At 34.5% G+C, this 16,012-nt stretch overlaps 1 protein-coding gene across 6 annotated transcripts in view; it reads left to right on the top strand.

Annotated features, from left to right (window-relative positions):
• FER (FER tyrosine kinase) overlaps positions 1 to 16,012 on the top strand; it is a 466,540-nt gene that overhangs the window by 124,013 nt on the left and 326,515 nt on the right. For all 6 annotated transcript variants that reach the window (XM_045999916.1, XM_045999920.1, XM_045999919.1 and 3 more), the window contains one exon: positions 3,458 to 3,647. In XM_045999916.1, the coding sequence (XP_045855872.1) occupies positions 3,458 to 3,647 (190 nt within the window). The remainder of the gene's footprint in view (positions 1 to 3,457; positions 3,648 to 16,012) is intronic.

Raw genomic sequence — 16,012 nt, 5'->3', positions numbered from 1 at the left:
GTCTACATATAAGTGAAATCATATGGTATTTGTTTTTCTCTGTCTGATATTTTACTTAGCATAATACCCTCTAGGTCCATCGAAACTGTCACAAGTAGCAAGATTTCATTCTTTTTTTTTTAATGACCAAGTAATATTTCATAATGTGGACTTATGTTACATATTTAAATATATTTGTGTTTTATATATATGAATAATCTTTATGCACAACACACCAAACCACATCATCTTTATTTATTCATTAATGTTGGATACTTAGATTGCTTCCATATCTTGAGTGTTGTAAATAATGCTGCAGTGAACATAGGGATGCAAATATCTTTACATGTTAGTGGTTTTGTTTTCTTTGGGTAAATACCCAGGAGTGGGATTGCTGGAATGTCTGGTATTTCTATTTAAGTTATTTTTTTTTATTCTTTCTATAATGGTTTAATCCTTCAGAAAATTTGTTTAGTGCTTAATGAAGCGAAAACTAATTTATTCACATCCTTTATATAACACAGTCATTTTTTTGCCCTGACTGAATAATACTTCTGACTCTTTAATATTTTTCCTCCTAAGTCTATATTCTATTTGTTAATGGCTATTGCACAATCATAACAGTCCTTCTAGTTTAGCCATTTAAAAATGGACCAAAAATAGGTATCATTTCTCTTAAGGTTTGTATGGTAACTTAAAACAACACCAATTTATTCTCTTATATTTCTGGAAATTAGTTTTTGGAAATAAATCTTATGGACCTAAAAGCAAGCTGTTGATGGGGCTAATTTCTTCTGAAGGCTTTTGGAGGGGAGTCTACTTTTTCTGTTTTTTCCAGCTTCTAGAGACTTTCCTCATTGCTTGGCTCTTGGCCCCACATCACAGTGCCTTCCCTTTTTTTTCTTTTCGCATTGCCTTCTCTAACATCATCCCTTTTACTTCCCTCTTATCAGATCCTTACGAATATTGGGCTCACCTGGATCTTCTAAAATAACTTCCCCATTCCAACATCCTTAACTTATAGAACTCCCTTTTGTTCTGTAAGATAACATATGCACAGGTTCTGGGGTGAAGGATGTTGTCATCTTTGGGGGCCTGCTGTACAGTTGAAGAGATAATAAAATGTGTATGTTTCACTCCTGCAAATGTATTTCTTTGAATTTTTTCAGCCATTCAGTTAATATTTATTTTTTGCAATTGTTGTTCCTTATTTGTCATTCCATATTTTAATTTGGTAGTTTATTTTCATTCTTTTGATTATCATTGTTTTATTTTGCATTTTTCCATATTTATGAAATTGATTTACAAAAAGCTAATGGTAGCAGTAATGGTTTTAGAGTGTTAGTATTTTCAAGTATACTTCCCTGTTAATTGGTCCGCATTTGTGAAATTGTTCACCCTCTTTTTAGACTCATCCTGCAGATGTACGTGAATATGTGTTTTTACCATCTTATCCTGTACATTTTGAGTTGTCCCTTATCTTCTTGTCATGTGATTCTTTTGGTAGCTATGTGATACAAAGAAGGAAACTTCAAGAAGCTTTAGGTTCATAATGGGTGTAATCTTTCCAGAACCCAGTCCTCATGAATTTATGTTCACAAAAATGGTTGTTTTAAAAAATCAACTTTCTCTGAAGAGATTCACAGGGAAAAAATATATAAACAATTTCTTATGAAAAAAGGCTTATTATCTAATATGCAAACCAGCATGAATTTATCAGGAAATCTGTGTGGATTTAGAACATAGGTCACAGATTTTTGAACGATGTTGACAGAAATGATAATTGCTGTTTACTGAATTCTTACTTTATGGTAGGTACTATGTTAACAATTTTTCAAGTATTATTTCATTGTATTCAGAACAACCCTGACAATTTGGTATATATCAATTTTTCCAGTGCTAAAACTGAAGATGGGAAAAACAACATGATTAAGTCATTAAGTTGAATCTGTTCTCATTCAGTATAATTACACTCTTTCCATTATGCCATGATGATTTTACTTGGGAAGTGTTAATGAGCTCTGACAGTATGGTATATCTTTCTTCATTGCGTTTGCTGTGAACTCTACTGGTTAAAGGGGTTTTTCTCGGGGCGCCTGGGTGGCTCAGTGGGTTATGACCTTTGACTCAGGTCATGATCCCAGGGTACTGGGATCGAGCCCCACATCGGGCTCCATGCTTGGTGGGGAGCCTGCTTCCCTTCCTCTCTCTCTGCCTGCCTCTCTGCCTTCTCGTCATCTCTGTCTGTCAAATAAATAAATAAATAAATAAATAAATAAATAAAGGGGTTTGTCTTTTGAACATTGGTAGGTTTCTGGTAAAAATAATCTTACTCATTAGTTCTATTTTTCCCAAATTTCACTCAGTTCTCTACATGAGTTCCTATTTTGTTAGGATACTTACCTGGAACTCACTGAGGAGATTATAGCTTTTCTTATAGCATTCACCGAGGCTGCATCCCGCTCCATTTGATTGGAATTGAGTTTTCAAAATGTTGATCAACATCATATTTATAAACAAATCTGTCTTAGTGGTCATTCCTTCTGCCTATGATTACTTACTCAATTAATATTGATCCATGTAAATTCTAATTTAAGGAGGTAACATTTTCTGATCTTATTCTCTGGTTTTGAAGTTTTCCCCTATTGACAATCTATTGTCGCTTACATATTAATAACATGTTTTCAATGGTACATAGCACAATTCTTTAAGATATTAAGAGACCATGTATGACAGTGTTTCCAGAACGTGTTCCTTGCCACCACTACCTTTTATGGCTTTCATGTGGGTGAATTGGTTTGAAATTCCTTTTAGGGCAGATCTCAGGGAATCGAAGTTCACAATAAGGCAACATGTGGCCTATGTAGTTCTCTAAAGAAGAAATGGGGAAGTCAACTATCAGAACAGTTTTCTCCAACTCTAAAAACAGAACAGAACAGAAAACTGTCAGAACAGTTTTCTCCAACTCTAAAAACATACCCCTTGCAACATAAACACAGCTTTTTTTCCCAGGTTGTCACCTTGATTTGATTTATTTTTTCCCAAGGCATAAATCTGAGTTCAACTATATTCCATTTGAGATTTGAAATAAATTGAGATTCTGCTTCAGTCATATTAATTCACTTTGGGTTCCACACTTCTCAGTGTAAGTGTCTGTACTCTGTGAGGTAGGTGACTTCACTGTAGAGTAAAATGAATGCCATAGATGACACTGTATTTGAAAGCATCCTGAATTTGGTTTTTGCTTTCAAATATTTTCTTCCACTTTGTTGTTTTTGGTCTTCCGTTTTGTTAATGCTAACATTTAGTAACTATTGTGATGACTTGAAAGCTCTTTAGTTTTGTAATTCAGATGATTCTGAAAAACTGTTATAAAGATGAAAATGAAACAGAAGCATAATATGCCCATGTAGTTTCCTTTAAAATCTTATTTCTTAAAGAAGTTGAAATAATTTATGCTTAATGTGTTCTCTTTCAGTATTGTGCTTCTACTAAGCCAAAAACAGACACTTGAAGAGCTGAAACAGTCAGTCCAGCAGCTGAAATGCACTGAGGCAAAGTTTACAGCACAGAAAGAATTACTAGAGCAAAAAGTACAAGAAAATGATGGGAAAGAGCCACCTCCAGTAGTAAATTATGAAGAAGATGCACGATCAGTTACATCTATGGTAAGCCTAAAAGTAATCAAAAGAGAAACTTAAAAGCGTACTGCTAGGTAATCAGTGGATACAAAAATTAATTCTTTTGCTATGACAAATTATTACTCTTGTTAATATGCAGGTCCTATTAAACTTGTTTGTAAATGCAAAGTAGACTTGTCAGTCACCTCAGGTCACCTGGAGAACACTTTCAGGAACCATCTGTAGAGTCAGAGGAAAAAACTCTTCTCTTGCCTTCAAAACTGAATGAAAGACTGCAATATTTTTATTGCTGGGGGACAGCAGGAAGGTAGGGTGTTAGTCTTAAGACAGAAGTAATAAGGAGAATATTTTTCATTATTTTCTTCTTAAGAACAGTAGAATCTTATTTATCTGACATTGATGATATGTTTATTGTTTGGAATTATAAACGTGATTTTGTTTAAAAATAGATTTTTTCTTGTGAATGTTCTTAAACTACAATACACACATTCAAATCCACCAACTAGAAATTCAGATTCATTATATATAGTTTCATTAACTGTTTAAGAATGCCTAGTATGATTATTCTCCCCCACTCTTCCCTTCCGTTTCTCCCTTCCTCCCTCTTTCCTTCCTTCCTTCCATCTTAAGTTGGTGGATCTCACCAAGCAGCAGTTTTCTCTCCAGGGGACATCTGGCAATATCTCCAGATATTTTTGGTTGTTATAGTTAGTGGGTACTATAGTAGGATCTGATGGGTAGAGGCCACTGATGATGCTGAGCATCCTGTAACGCACAGGACAGCCCCTGCCTTCACACTCCTAATAAACAAGTATTCTACCCAAAATACCAGTAGTGCCAAGTTTGAAAAAACCTGAGCTCTGTCCTTGGCTTTTTCTGTGAGTAGCTGAATGTAGTCCATAAATAGAACTATCATAGTTAATGATGCTGTAACAGATATTTTAGTCATTTTTATCTTATGGAAATAGTACAATTTGATTGTTAAACATATTTACATGTCTCTGTAGGAAAAAAAGGCAGTATTTGAAAATGTGATGAATGTGGAAATGAATATGAAGTGTTTAAATTATTGTGATTATTCCCATTTTTGTTATTAATTTAACCATACTAATCTGTATATTATATTTTTTTTAATGATGAAAAAAATTAGATTTAGCCAGCTGGACTCAGTTTAGATGATCCCAGTTTTGTTGGCAACATCCAAAGCATTATAGTCAGGGACCAGTCGAACCCATGCCTTCTTCTCTCCATCAGGCCTGATCAAGGTGTTGACCTTGGCCACATCAGTGTGGTAGAGCTTCTTCACAGCCTGTTAGATTGGTGCTTGATGGCCTGGACATCCACAATGAACACAAGTGTGTTGTTGTCTTCTGTTTTCTTCATGGCTGACTCAGTAGTCGGGGGATATTGATGATGGCATAGTGATCAAACTTGTTTCTCCTGGGGGCACTCTTGGGCTGTCTTCGGGGACACAGAGTCTTGGGTAGTCAAAACATAGGTGATGCAGGTTATCTGCAGATCATCTTTTTTTGTGTGACTGTGGATGCCTTTCAGCACTGCTTTCTTGGCCTTCAAAGCCTTTGTTTTGGCTTTGACTTTGGGAGGGGCAGAGGCTTCCTTCTTAGCTTTTGACGCCATCTTTGTAAAGGGCGTATGTTACATTGTTAAGTGTGAATTATTTCTGTTCTCTTCTTTACTATTGTATCAGATAATAAGGATTTTCCTACATGTACCTCGGGCCTTTTCTGGATTCTTGATAACTATCTGGTATATGTATTCTTTTAGAGGAACTTCTGAAATTTTTTCTTTTACTTAGGTTTTTAAAACCTTAGCTGATATGCCTTTTGTACCCTGAGCGTAGTTTATAATCCTTCCTTATCTCCATGTGGGTGTGGCATTGGTTACTTCATACCTTTATTCAGTGGCAGATAGTTTTAGAACTGGCCATCCAGTTTATTTGAATTAATTCTATGTGCAGATGACCCATGTTGGCTTTATTATTATGACAAAACAAGATATGTCACTAGATGATAACATATCCTCATTTGGTAACTATGACTAAAAACTAGACTTTGAAAGTTAAAATGGACAGCTCATCAATTCGTATTTCATTAGGAACTTGTGATCATTTGCGATGTTATCTTTCATAGCATTAAAGAAAAACTTTTTCAATAAATGAATGAATAATGTTTCAGAGAGATTATGTAGTACAGCTTAGGAGAACAAACTGCTTTCTGGCACTTTTAAACTTTTTCTTCTTCCCATTTTTACATGATGGTGAATAACACTTTGTAAATTTTTAGTGTGATGTCACTTATTTCATTTTATTCAATTTATTTTAAACAGTTGAAATGTTAATTATAAATGTATCTTATCTATTCCTTGAGGCAATGCCTTTAGTAAGTCTTTAAGGAATTTACAATGGAATGCCACACTATATAGTTTAAAGTAATAAAATAGCATTTTATAAATCAATAGGCATTCCCCAAATTGATGCCAAGTAATGAGATTTTATACTTGTTTATTTTGTTTATATAATTCAGTAAGAAGGAAAGGCTGCCTATTAATTTATTGAAATCTAAAAAAAATGTGGAGGCAGGTAATATAATCATCCTCCTAATGCAGTCTTTTTTAAACCTAGGTCTAATTTTGATTAAAATACTAAGGGAAAAATGATGCATATTAAGTATTACACAATAATTCTCTATTGTCTGGGCATAATTATTCATTCAAGAAATACTTATTGAGGGGCGCCTGGGTGGCTCAGTGGTTTAGGCCGCTGCCTTCTGCTCAGGTCATGATCTCAGGGTCCTGCGATCGTGCCCCGCGTCGGGCTCTCTGCTCAGCAGGGAGCCTGCTTCCACCCCTCTCTCTCTGCCTGCCTCTCTGCCTGCTTGTGATCTTTGCCTGTCAAATGAATAAATAGAATCTTTAAAAAAAAAAAAAAAAAAAAAGAAATACTTATTGAGCACCTACTATGTGTCAGGCACATTTCTAGATGATTGAGATACGTCAGTGAATGAAACTAATTTAAAAAAACCCTCTCTTAGAGATCACAATCTGTGGTGAGTGGCAGTTAATAAATAAGTATTCCGTTGGAAGATGGTAAATGCCAAGGAATAGAAAAAGAGCTGGGTAGAGCGCCTGGGTGGCTCAGTGGGTTAAAGCCTCTGCCTTCGGCTCGGGTCATGATCCCGGGGTCCTGGGATTGAGCCCCGCATCAGGCTCTCTGCTCCGCGGGAGCCTGCTTCCTCCTCTCTCTCTGCCTGCCTCTCTGCCTACTTGTGATCTCTGTCTGTCAAATAAATAAATAAAATCTTAAAAAAAAAAAAAAAAGAGCAGGGTAGAGGGTTGGGTGCCTAGAGCTTGGCACACAATTTAAATCTAAGTCAGGATAGGCATCAGTGGGAAATTGACATTTGAACAAAGACTGGTAAATGGGAGTTACTAAATCCCTTCATTTCTGGGGCAAAAGCATTTCAGTCAGAGGGTGCACCTGTTGCAAGGGCCATAGTGCAGGAGCGTGTTGGACCAATTGAAGCGTGGTTAAGGAAGTCTGAGTGGAGGGGAAGGTGAAACTGTAGGAAATGAGGTTAGAGAAGTATTGGGGAACAGATCTTGGGGCTTTGTGGACCATAATTAAGGATTATGGCTCTTCTGTGTGTGAAGTAGAGCCACGGGCTTGGAGAGTAGTAGCAGAGGAATGATGTGCTCTGACTTCTAATTTAAATAGATTCCTGTGGCAACTATATGGAGAATTACTTTAGGGGAACAAGGATGGAAGAATGAGGTTATTACAGTAACCCATATTATAGAAAATTACAGTTTGAGCAACAATAGTCATAGCAGGGGAAGTAATAAGAAGGTTTTGCTTTTGGATCTATTTTGAAGGTTGACCCCAGGGGATTTCCTATGGATTAAAGTAAGGTATGATAGAGAATAGTCAAGGATAATTTTAACATTTTTAGCAGGAGAACTAGGTGAATAAAACTTGTTTTGAGTGCATGGAAAGAATATACCTAGAGCAGCTTTAAAGAGAAAGAGCAAGACTTCAGTTTGTCTTTCTAAAAAAAAACGAATCATTGTCAAAACAAGTCATTGTCAACATTTGGTATTTGGGCTACAAGTTCAGGCGTATGATTTGGACTGGAGATAGGAATTTAAGTTGTAGGTATCATTGGTATTTAAAATCATTTGACTACAGGTGGTCACCAAGTGAGAGAGAATAGAGAGAAAAAGAGAAACAAGGACTGAACTCTGGGGCACTTCAAGTTAGGTGGTCTAGAAGAAGAGGACATAGTAGGATACTATGGAGTGACCAGTGAGTTAGTAGAAAATCAAGAGTTTGGTGTCCTCAAAGTGTTCTGAGGAGAAATGAGTTCCAGAATTCGGGAACTGCTGAGTTAAGACAAAAGAAACCTTTGTATAATTGCTGTGTAATTTTCTAAACTTCTAATATCCTAAGAGGGTAAATACAGCATGGAATGCAGTGTCTCTGAAAATATTGACCTAATTCCTTTACAAAGAGTGTGCAGAAGGGACCACAGTGCAATAGAACATACTTCGGGAAATACTGAATTAGAAGATAAATCTTTCTTATCTGATTGGATTGTTTGTAGATTAAATGTGCTAATAATTTTGAAGGTATTTTGAGTTGTTTAAATGTTCTATAAACCCAAGGATTATTTTATTTTATTCTTCAATTCTAACTCTGCAGGGCAGAAGAATCTGCCTTTTGGAGCTTATTAGGAAGGTGAACTCTTTTTGTTGGCTGTCCTTGGATAACGATGGAAATAGAATTTTCTAATCCCTGAATAACATTGATTTTCCTACTTTTGAAATTAATTAATTAATTAATTTGAAAGCATCACTTTCCCTCATGTTTGTTTATGGTCGTCTAGTTGTAAGAAGATGAGTTTTCAATCAGTATCTGTTGAATTGAGGAACTGGACTTCCATGTTACTCCAGAGTAATCTGGTGGTTTTACTTTATAATAGCATGTGCTGAGCACCAAGTATAATAGTTTTTGTTGAAAGAATCTTTCTTATATGTCAGGTATATCTAGAATTGATGGCTCCTTATAATGAGTTCTTACTTTTTAAATATGGTTAGCTATTCTGTAAGATAATTGCCTTTACTTTGATGTTTCTGAAATTGAACATTTTTAAAGTCTTTTGCTAGACTAATATGCAACATAAATTTATCTTCTCTGAAAATCTTATTAAGTTCTCCTTAGTTGAACAGCACTATCAATAAAACCCTGTTTTGTAATATTTGCAACCAACAAAATAGCTGGAGTGTTGACTAAGTATTGTCTGTCATTATGACTCAGTAGTAGTCCATTTTATAGAAGTGTCTAATGGATTTTCAGTTTTATAGTTAAACTCTAAAATGGACTGATACCAATTGAGATTGACAACATCATCGAAGCTTTATCTATTTTCATTATCAGGTACACTTTCTTTCTTTCAATACATGAGATCAATGTTAATTTGAAGACTTGCTCTTCAAGTACATTGAGAAAAGTACCAGACCAAAAAATCAGGAGACTGGAATTGAGCTTTGCCTCTGTTTTGTAATCACAGTCAGGTTCCTTAACCTTTCTGAGTTTTTCCTTTCTGTAAAAAGAAGGAACGATTATATATCTACCTTACCTGACAAGATTTTTATGACACTGACATGAGATAATGTGTGTGAAATATTATTGAGATACATAAGATTTTATTTCAGTTTTTTCTAATAATACACCTTAGTTCCCATGTAAATTAATTAGTATTCATTGAGTTAAGTATAGATTGTAGATTTTCTTGCAGGATTATCTCATGTATTTCTTATATATAAAGGCAAAACCTTAATTAATTTCTCTGGATAGGTAGTGCATGTACAAATACAGGAGTCTGAAGCTTCCGTTCCTTAGTCTCCCAGTTTCCTACCTCAGAGATAGCCTTCCAGAAGCATTGTATGCAGATAAAAACATAAATGTTCATTATATGCCTTCTGCTCGTACACAAATGGTAGTGCACACAACAATATTGTTCTATACCTTAGTTTTTAACTTAATATGTTTTAGGCATAATTTCACAATAGTGCATTTACAGTTGTTATTGTCAGGAGTCATGGTCTCACTTTAGATTTGGGGGATATAGTAGTGTACAAAATAAATACAGTTTTTTCTGTCCTCCTGGACCTTTCACTCTTTGTGGGCACAGACAGACAAACAGTTAAATATATATATTAAATGGCAAATATATTAAATATTAAATATATAGTTATATATGTGTCATGTGGTGGTAAGTTCTTAGGAGAGAAATAAATCAAGATGGAAGAAAAAGGGTGATGGGAGGTGTTTTTATAAATAGGGTTGTCAATTAAGTCTTCACGGATAAAGTGACATTTATGCAGAGATCTGAAAGAACTAAGGGAGCAAATGTTGAGACTGCCTGAAATGAGAATATTGCAGAACACAGTGAGGGAAGAAATAAGAGATGGGGTCAGAGAAGTAATGGGCATTTAGATCATACAGCTAGGTAGATTATTATAAAGACTTTGATGCTGTTAGGGAAATTAGAAACCACTGAAGATTCTGAGCAAAGGAGTGACATGTTTACATGGTTTTCAACCTTTTGTTATAAAGACAGCTTCGGTAAAATCCTTATAGTACTACTATGTGTATGAAAGGAGTTTATGTGTGAGACACATTTTAGAAGATTTTGTGCAGCTTTATACGTTTTACTCTCAAAACATTTTAAAAGTTTTTAAACCTGATAACAATGTCAGTTACAGATGTTAATTATTATATTCACATTGAATTAATGTATCAGTTTTATAGATAAATAAATTTCTCTTCTAGTTTTCCTATGGCATGAGTTTTATCATGCTGAACTTTCAGTGGTTTTGTAAGCTGTTAAATTATTAAATTATCCTAGGATCTGATACCTAAGTGTATTTACAACTATTTGTTATGCCCTATGTTTATTTAGTTTATAAATTTCTAACATATAAAACAAAGAAGTTAAGAGATGATTATGGTTAGGTTACAAAAGCTTTGTTACTTTTCCAAATGACTCAAGTCAAGATTCCTTAACATCACTAATGATCACAGAAATGCTGATCAAAACCAGAATGAGACCAATCAACAGAACCAGAATGAAATGCCAATCAAAACCTCATGCCTGTCAGAATGGCTATTATTATAAAGACAAGAAACAACAGGTGTTGGTAAGGATGGGGAGGAAAGGGAATCCTTGTGCACTGTTGGTGGGAATCCTTGTGCAAACTGGTGCAGCCACTATGGAAAACAATATTGAGGTTCCTCAAACAATTAAAAATGGAACTACCATATGATCCAGCAGTTCCACTTCTAGGTATTTGTCTGAAGGAAAATATTAACATGAAAATATATCTATACCCCCATGTTCATAGCAGCATTGTTTATAATAGCCAAGATATGGAAACAACCTAAGTGTCCATCAGTGGATTAAATATAAAGAAGATGTCACACACACACACACACACACACACACACACACACACACACACGCACACGAATAATGTTCCTCGTAAGAGAGAATGAAATCTTTCCATTTGTGATGGTATGGATGGACCTTGTGGAATTAAATACTAAATGAAATAAGTAAGACAGAGAAAGATGAATACTATATGCTATCTTTGGAATCTTAATAAAAATGAGTTCATTGTTACAGAGAACAGATTGGCAAGCAACAGACTGGTAAGGAAGTGGCCACATGAGCGAAGGTGGTCAAAAAGTACAAATTTCCAGTTACAAAACACATAAGTCCTGGGTTTGTAATGGTCAGCGTGGTGACTATAGTAATACTCTAGTTATGTATTTGAAATTTGCTAAGAAAGTAGATCTTAAAAATTCTCAGTATGGGAAAAAAAATTTGTGACTATGTTTGATGATAGATGTTAACTAGACTTACTGTGATTATTTCATAATATATGCAAATATTGAACCACACCTGAAACTAACATAATGTTTTATCTCAATTATATTTCAATTAAAAAAAGGATTCCTTTAAATATTAATTTTTCTTCAGTTCAAATGAAGTCATTTCAGATCATGGGCCAATTAATGGATGGTGCTGGTGAGGTTCTTCTGCATTAGGCTGTAGTATCTTCTATTTGGAAAAGAACCCTTAAAATTTCAAAATGTTTTCAAATTATATTTTAACTGTTGTCTGTGCTCATATGCATATGCAGTGTATTTATAGGCCAAATCAAGTAAATAGTTAAAGAAAAGTAACTTTTTCATTTATATATGTATATATGTGAATATGTATATATGTGTATATACATAGTACAAATGAAATGAAAAAAACTACCTTTCATTTTCATGTATGTATGTTCATATAAATATAAACGTGTATATATCTTTTAAACTTACCCTTTAAATTATGAATTTCTTAATATCTTAGCCTAAACTAATGACCTGGGGTTAATTAGCCCTAAAAGGATATAAAAAGAGAAAGTTAGGCAAGAATTAAATATCTACTATGATTAATACAAATAAAAGAATTAAACACTCAGATTCATTCAGTCATTTGGAATTCATCAAGTGTTTTATGATTATTTAGTACATGGATATTATGCATGGGGTTTTTTTGGAAGCGTGTGTCAAAGATTAAATAGATTTAGACCTTGTCCATAGAGTTTGGTGGGAGAGATGGAGCAGAAGTAATTGATTGATCATTAATGGAAAGTTGACTGCTTTTTGACTTTTATAAAGTATCCCTGCATTAAAACATTTCAAAAAAATTAAGTGCCTAGCAGTACCTAGATATACACTGAGCAAATGATTATAGAGGTAATGAATAGGTTCAGAATTTCAAAATATCTTTTGGCAGGTTATAATTGATGCCACTCAGTTTTTAAAAAATGGTTTAAATGTTAAAGTTGGTTTCTATCAAATATTTCTCACTTTTAAAAGAACTATGGCAGTGATATTTTAACAGAGTGACAAAGTCTCAAGTGGTTCCAGAGATAATGACTACTGTGTGATTGCAATAGAACTGTCACTATAGAGAGCTCTCCAGCTGCAAAGCCGGGCTGCTTGGGTTTGTATCCCTGCTCCGCCACTTAGTAAATGTGTGATATTTGGGACTTCTCCCCGTCCTCATTTCCCAATGTCTAAAACGGGAATTACAGTTTTGTCTACTCTTGGGTTTATTGTGATAAATGGTTAAGTTTACACATTCAAAGCACATAGAATAGTCTCTGCCACTTAGCAAATCACTGTTCTTTTTAATAGCTGGAATTTGATTGTTTGATTATCACAGAAATGATAATCATTTAACATGTGTGCTTATTTCTCTAATAGTTTTTATTCCTTAGTCTTGATATTATTTTTCATTAAACATAAATCTTTTCTTTTAAAAATGTAAACTGTTGGGGCGCCTGGGTGGCTTAGTGGATTAAGCCGCTGCCTTCGGCTCAGGTCATGATCTCAGGGTCCTGGGATCAAGCCCCGCGTCGGGCTCTCTGCTCCGCAGGGAGCCTGCTTCCTCCTCTCTCTCTGCCTGCCTCTCTGCCTACTTGTGATCTCTCTCTCTGTCAAATAAATAAAAATAAAATCTTTAAAAAAAAAAAAAAAATGTAAACTGTTAATTTTTAGATGATAAGCTATGATAAACATGTTTGGGACCTACTCTGTATTTGAAGTATTGTTGTCTTTTGTCCACAATAAATTACAAAATATTTTTTAAATTAAGTCTCACATTATTTACTTATGACTTATGTATTGCTGACATCAGTTGGGTTGACCACCTAAATTTTTGAAGAAAAATTTTAGTGTGATTACTTTACCTAGTTGAAGTTCACTTTTTTCTACTCCTATGCCCCTGAAGTTTGTGTTTAAAATTGAGCACAAGCAATTTTTAGAAAAATATCACTTATAATCACATATTAATGCCAGTTTTATAGTTTAATGTAAATAAAAGAAAAAAATCCCTAAATGCCATTCTATTTTATGATGATTTATTCATTCCTGAAATAACATTTTTCTTTTAATTTTTTTAATTTTAAATTAAATTAAAATTAATTTAAATTTAATTTTTATGGAAAATTCAATTAACAACTTTTAATTCTCATATTAACTTTTGAAAAAATAACTTCTTGTAAATTTATATAATACTACTATTGACTCTATCAGCTGAAACCTGGTTTTCTTCACACTCATTTTGTCTTCTTCTCTCAGTATTATTTTAAGACTCTCTTTGTTGCCGCAGGGCAGGGTGGAGAAACTGGGAATTTGAGTGAAGTCATTCTAAGTTTATTTGCCTTTATGTGAATTTTTCCCTCCCTGCTCCAACCTCAGTTTCTTCATCTGTAAAATGTGGTTAGTAATATACACCTCATAGGATCAATGTCAGGACTAAATGAATGAATGCAAAGGCAGAGGATTGTTATAGAGCTCCAGACAAAGTTAAGAGGGTACATATGGTTTTTGTTCCTTTTCTTTCCTGTCTTCAACCTTTCTTTTTCCCTCCTGTCTCTTCCACCTTTCTCCCCAAAACTCCTCTTCCCTCCTTTGCCTATTAAACACAATTAACCAACTTCTATGACTATTATGCATCATGTTCAGAGACACTGGGGATAATAGACAAAGTCTCTGCACTCATAAACTACATTTAGCAGGCAGAAAATGGCAATAAACAACTGATTAACAAGAAAACATCAGAGTTAAGTGCTGTGATGAAATCGACCATTAACATTCCTCAGGCTTTAGCCCTCAGCCCTTGGTTTTCAATCCTTTCTTTGTAATCAAGTATCTGTGGGCCTTTCTTCCCTCCTTCTGTCATTCTTCAAACAACAAATGATGACTCCTAAATCTGCATTTCCAAGGAAGTTGGAAATACTGGAATGCCAGTCAAGATAAAGATGAAAAATGAAAGCAGAGAAGTTAAGTGAGTTATGCAAGTTCACACACAAAAAGGTTAAATGTAATAAAACGTTTAAATTTATTAACAGCAATTTCATTATTATTCACACAATAGATTTTCTTACTGTTAAAAATTTCCTCAGATTAACTTTACTTAACTGGTAGACACACTATCAACTGGCATTCTATGTTAATTAAAGATTAAAAAAAACAACAACAGACATCAGACTGTTAGAATGTAGGTTAATCAGATACATTGTTTGAAAAGACAATAAATTTTAATTACCTAAAGAAAAAAGATATTTAGTTACATGGCTGATTTGTCTTAATAATTGTGAATAATAAAATTGCTACAACTTTTTGGGGTGCCTGGGTGACGCAGTTGGTTAAGCATCTGACTCTTGATTTCAGAGCAAGTCATGATCTGGGTGGTGGGATAAGGAAGCCCCATCTCGGGCTCCATCTCAGCGGGTAGTGTGCTTGAAGGATTCTCTTCCTGCCTCCCACTCCCTCACAGGTGTGCACTCTCATTCTCTCTCAAATCCTAAAAAATTGCAAAAAATTTCCATTTATGATGAATGCAGTTCTTCGATTTCTCCTATACTTTGGCTTTTTAAATCATAAGGCACTTGCAAAGACCTCAGTAAATGAAGGCCTGTGTCTGAGAGGCCAGTAGATTATAGCATTGAGAGTGAAGATGCCCTGGCTTCATTTATACTGTTACTGTACATACCTCATCTCTTATAATTATGTTCTCTTATCCTAATGTAGATATGCTGGTGTTAAACACAGTGCCTGGCAAAGAGTATATGCTCAATAAACTTTTCTTCAATATGTCTGATGTTGCAAAATGAAGCCATCAGTGATTAGATTCCAATACTTAGTAAAAAGTTGGGCTCTATCTCTACCTATTCCAGTATATAAGCACCAAACCAAACCAAACACCTACTCAGTTAATGCAGAGGGGCAAATTATTCCAGAATATATTTTAGAGAGTAATAAAGTCTTTATAACACTGATGGGAAGGGAATAATGCTGAGAAATATCCTCAAGTAGCATATTTATCACTTCTTGATAGACAAAGTAAAAAATACAGTATTTTCTGCCATTTAAGCAGGGCCAGAATGTACTTTGTTCTAAAAAATATTTTAGTGGTTCGGATTCTTAGTGTAGTGATTATAACCACTTTGGAAAAATTATTTGGCACTACCTACTAAAGACAGACATGTGCATAACCTTTATCCCATACCTCTACTCCTGGCCTTAGATGCAATAGAAATGAATACATACACTTCCCAAAAGATACGTACAAGAATATTCACAGGAGCACACTATTTATATCAGACCCAAACTTAAATTACACAGGCCATCTTTTATCTCTCTGTCACCCATTCCCTGCCCATATAATGATATTTTTTCTTAGACTCTATACTTCCCTCCCTTCTCTTCTCTTTTGTTAACAAGCCAGGGTTAACTCTAATGTTTGCTGAGA

This window comes from Meles meles, chromosome 3, assembly GCF_922984935.1.
Source record: "Meles meles chromosome 3, mMelMel3.1 paternal haplotype, whole genome shotgun sequence".
NCBI lineage: Eukaryota > Metazoa > Chordata > Mammalia > Carnivora > Mustelidae > Meles > Meles meles.
This window is presented reverse-complemented; position numbering and strand designations above follow the sequence as displayed.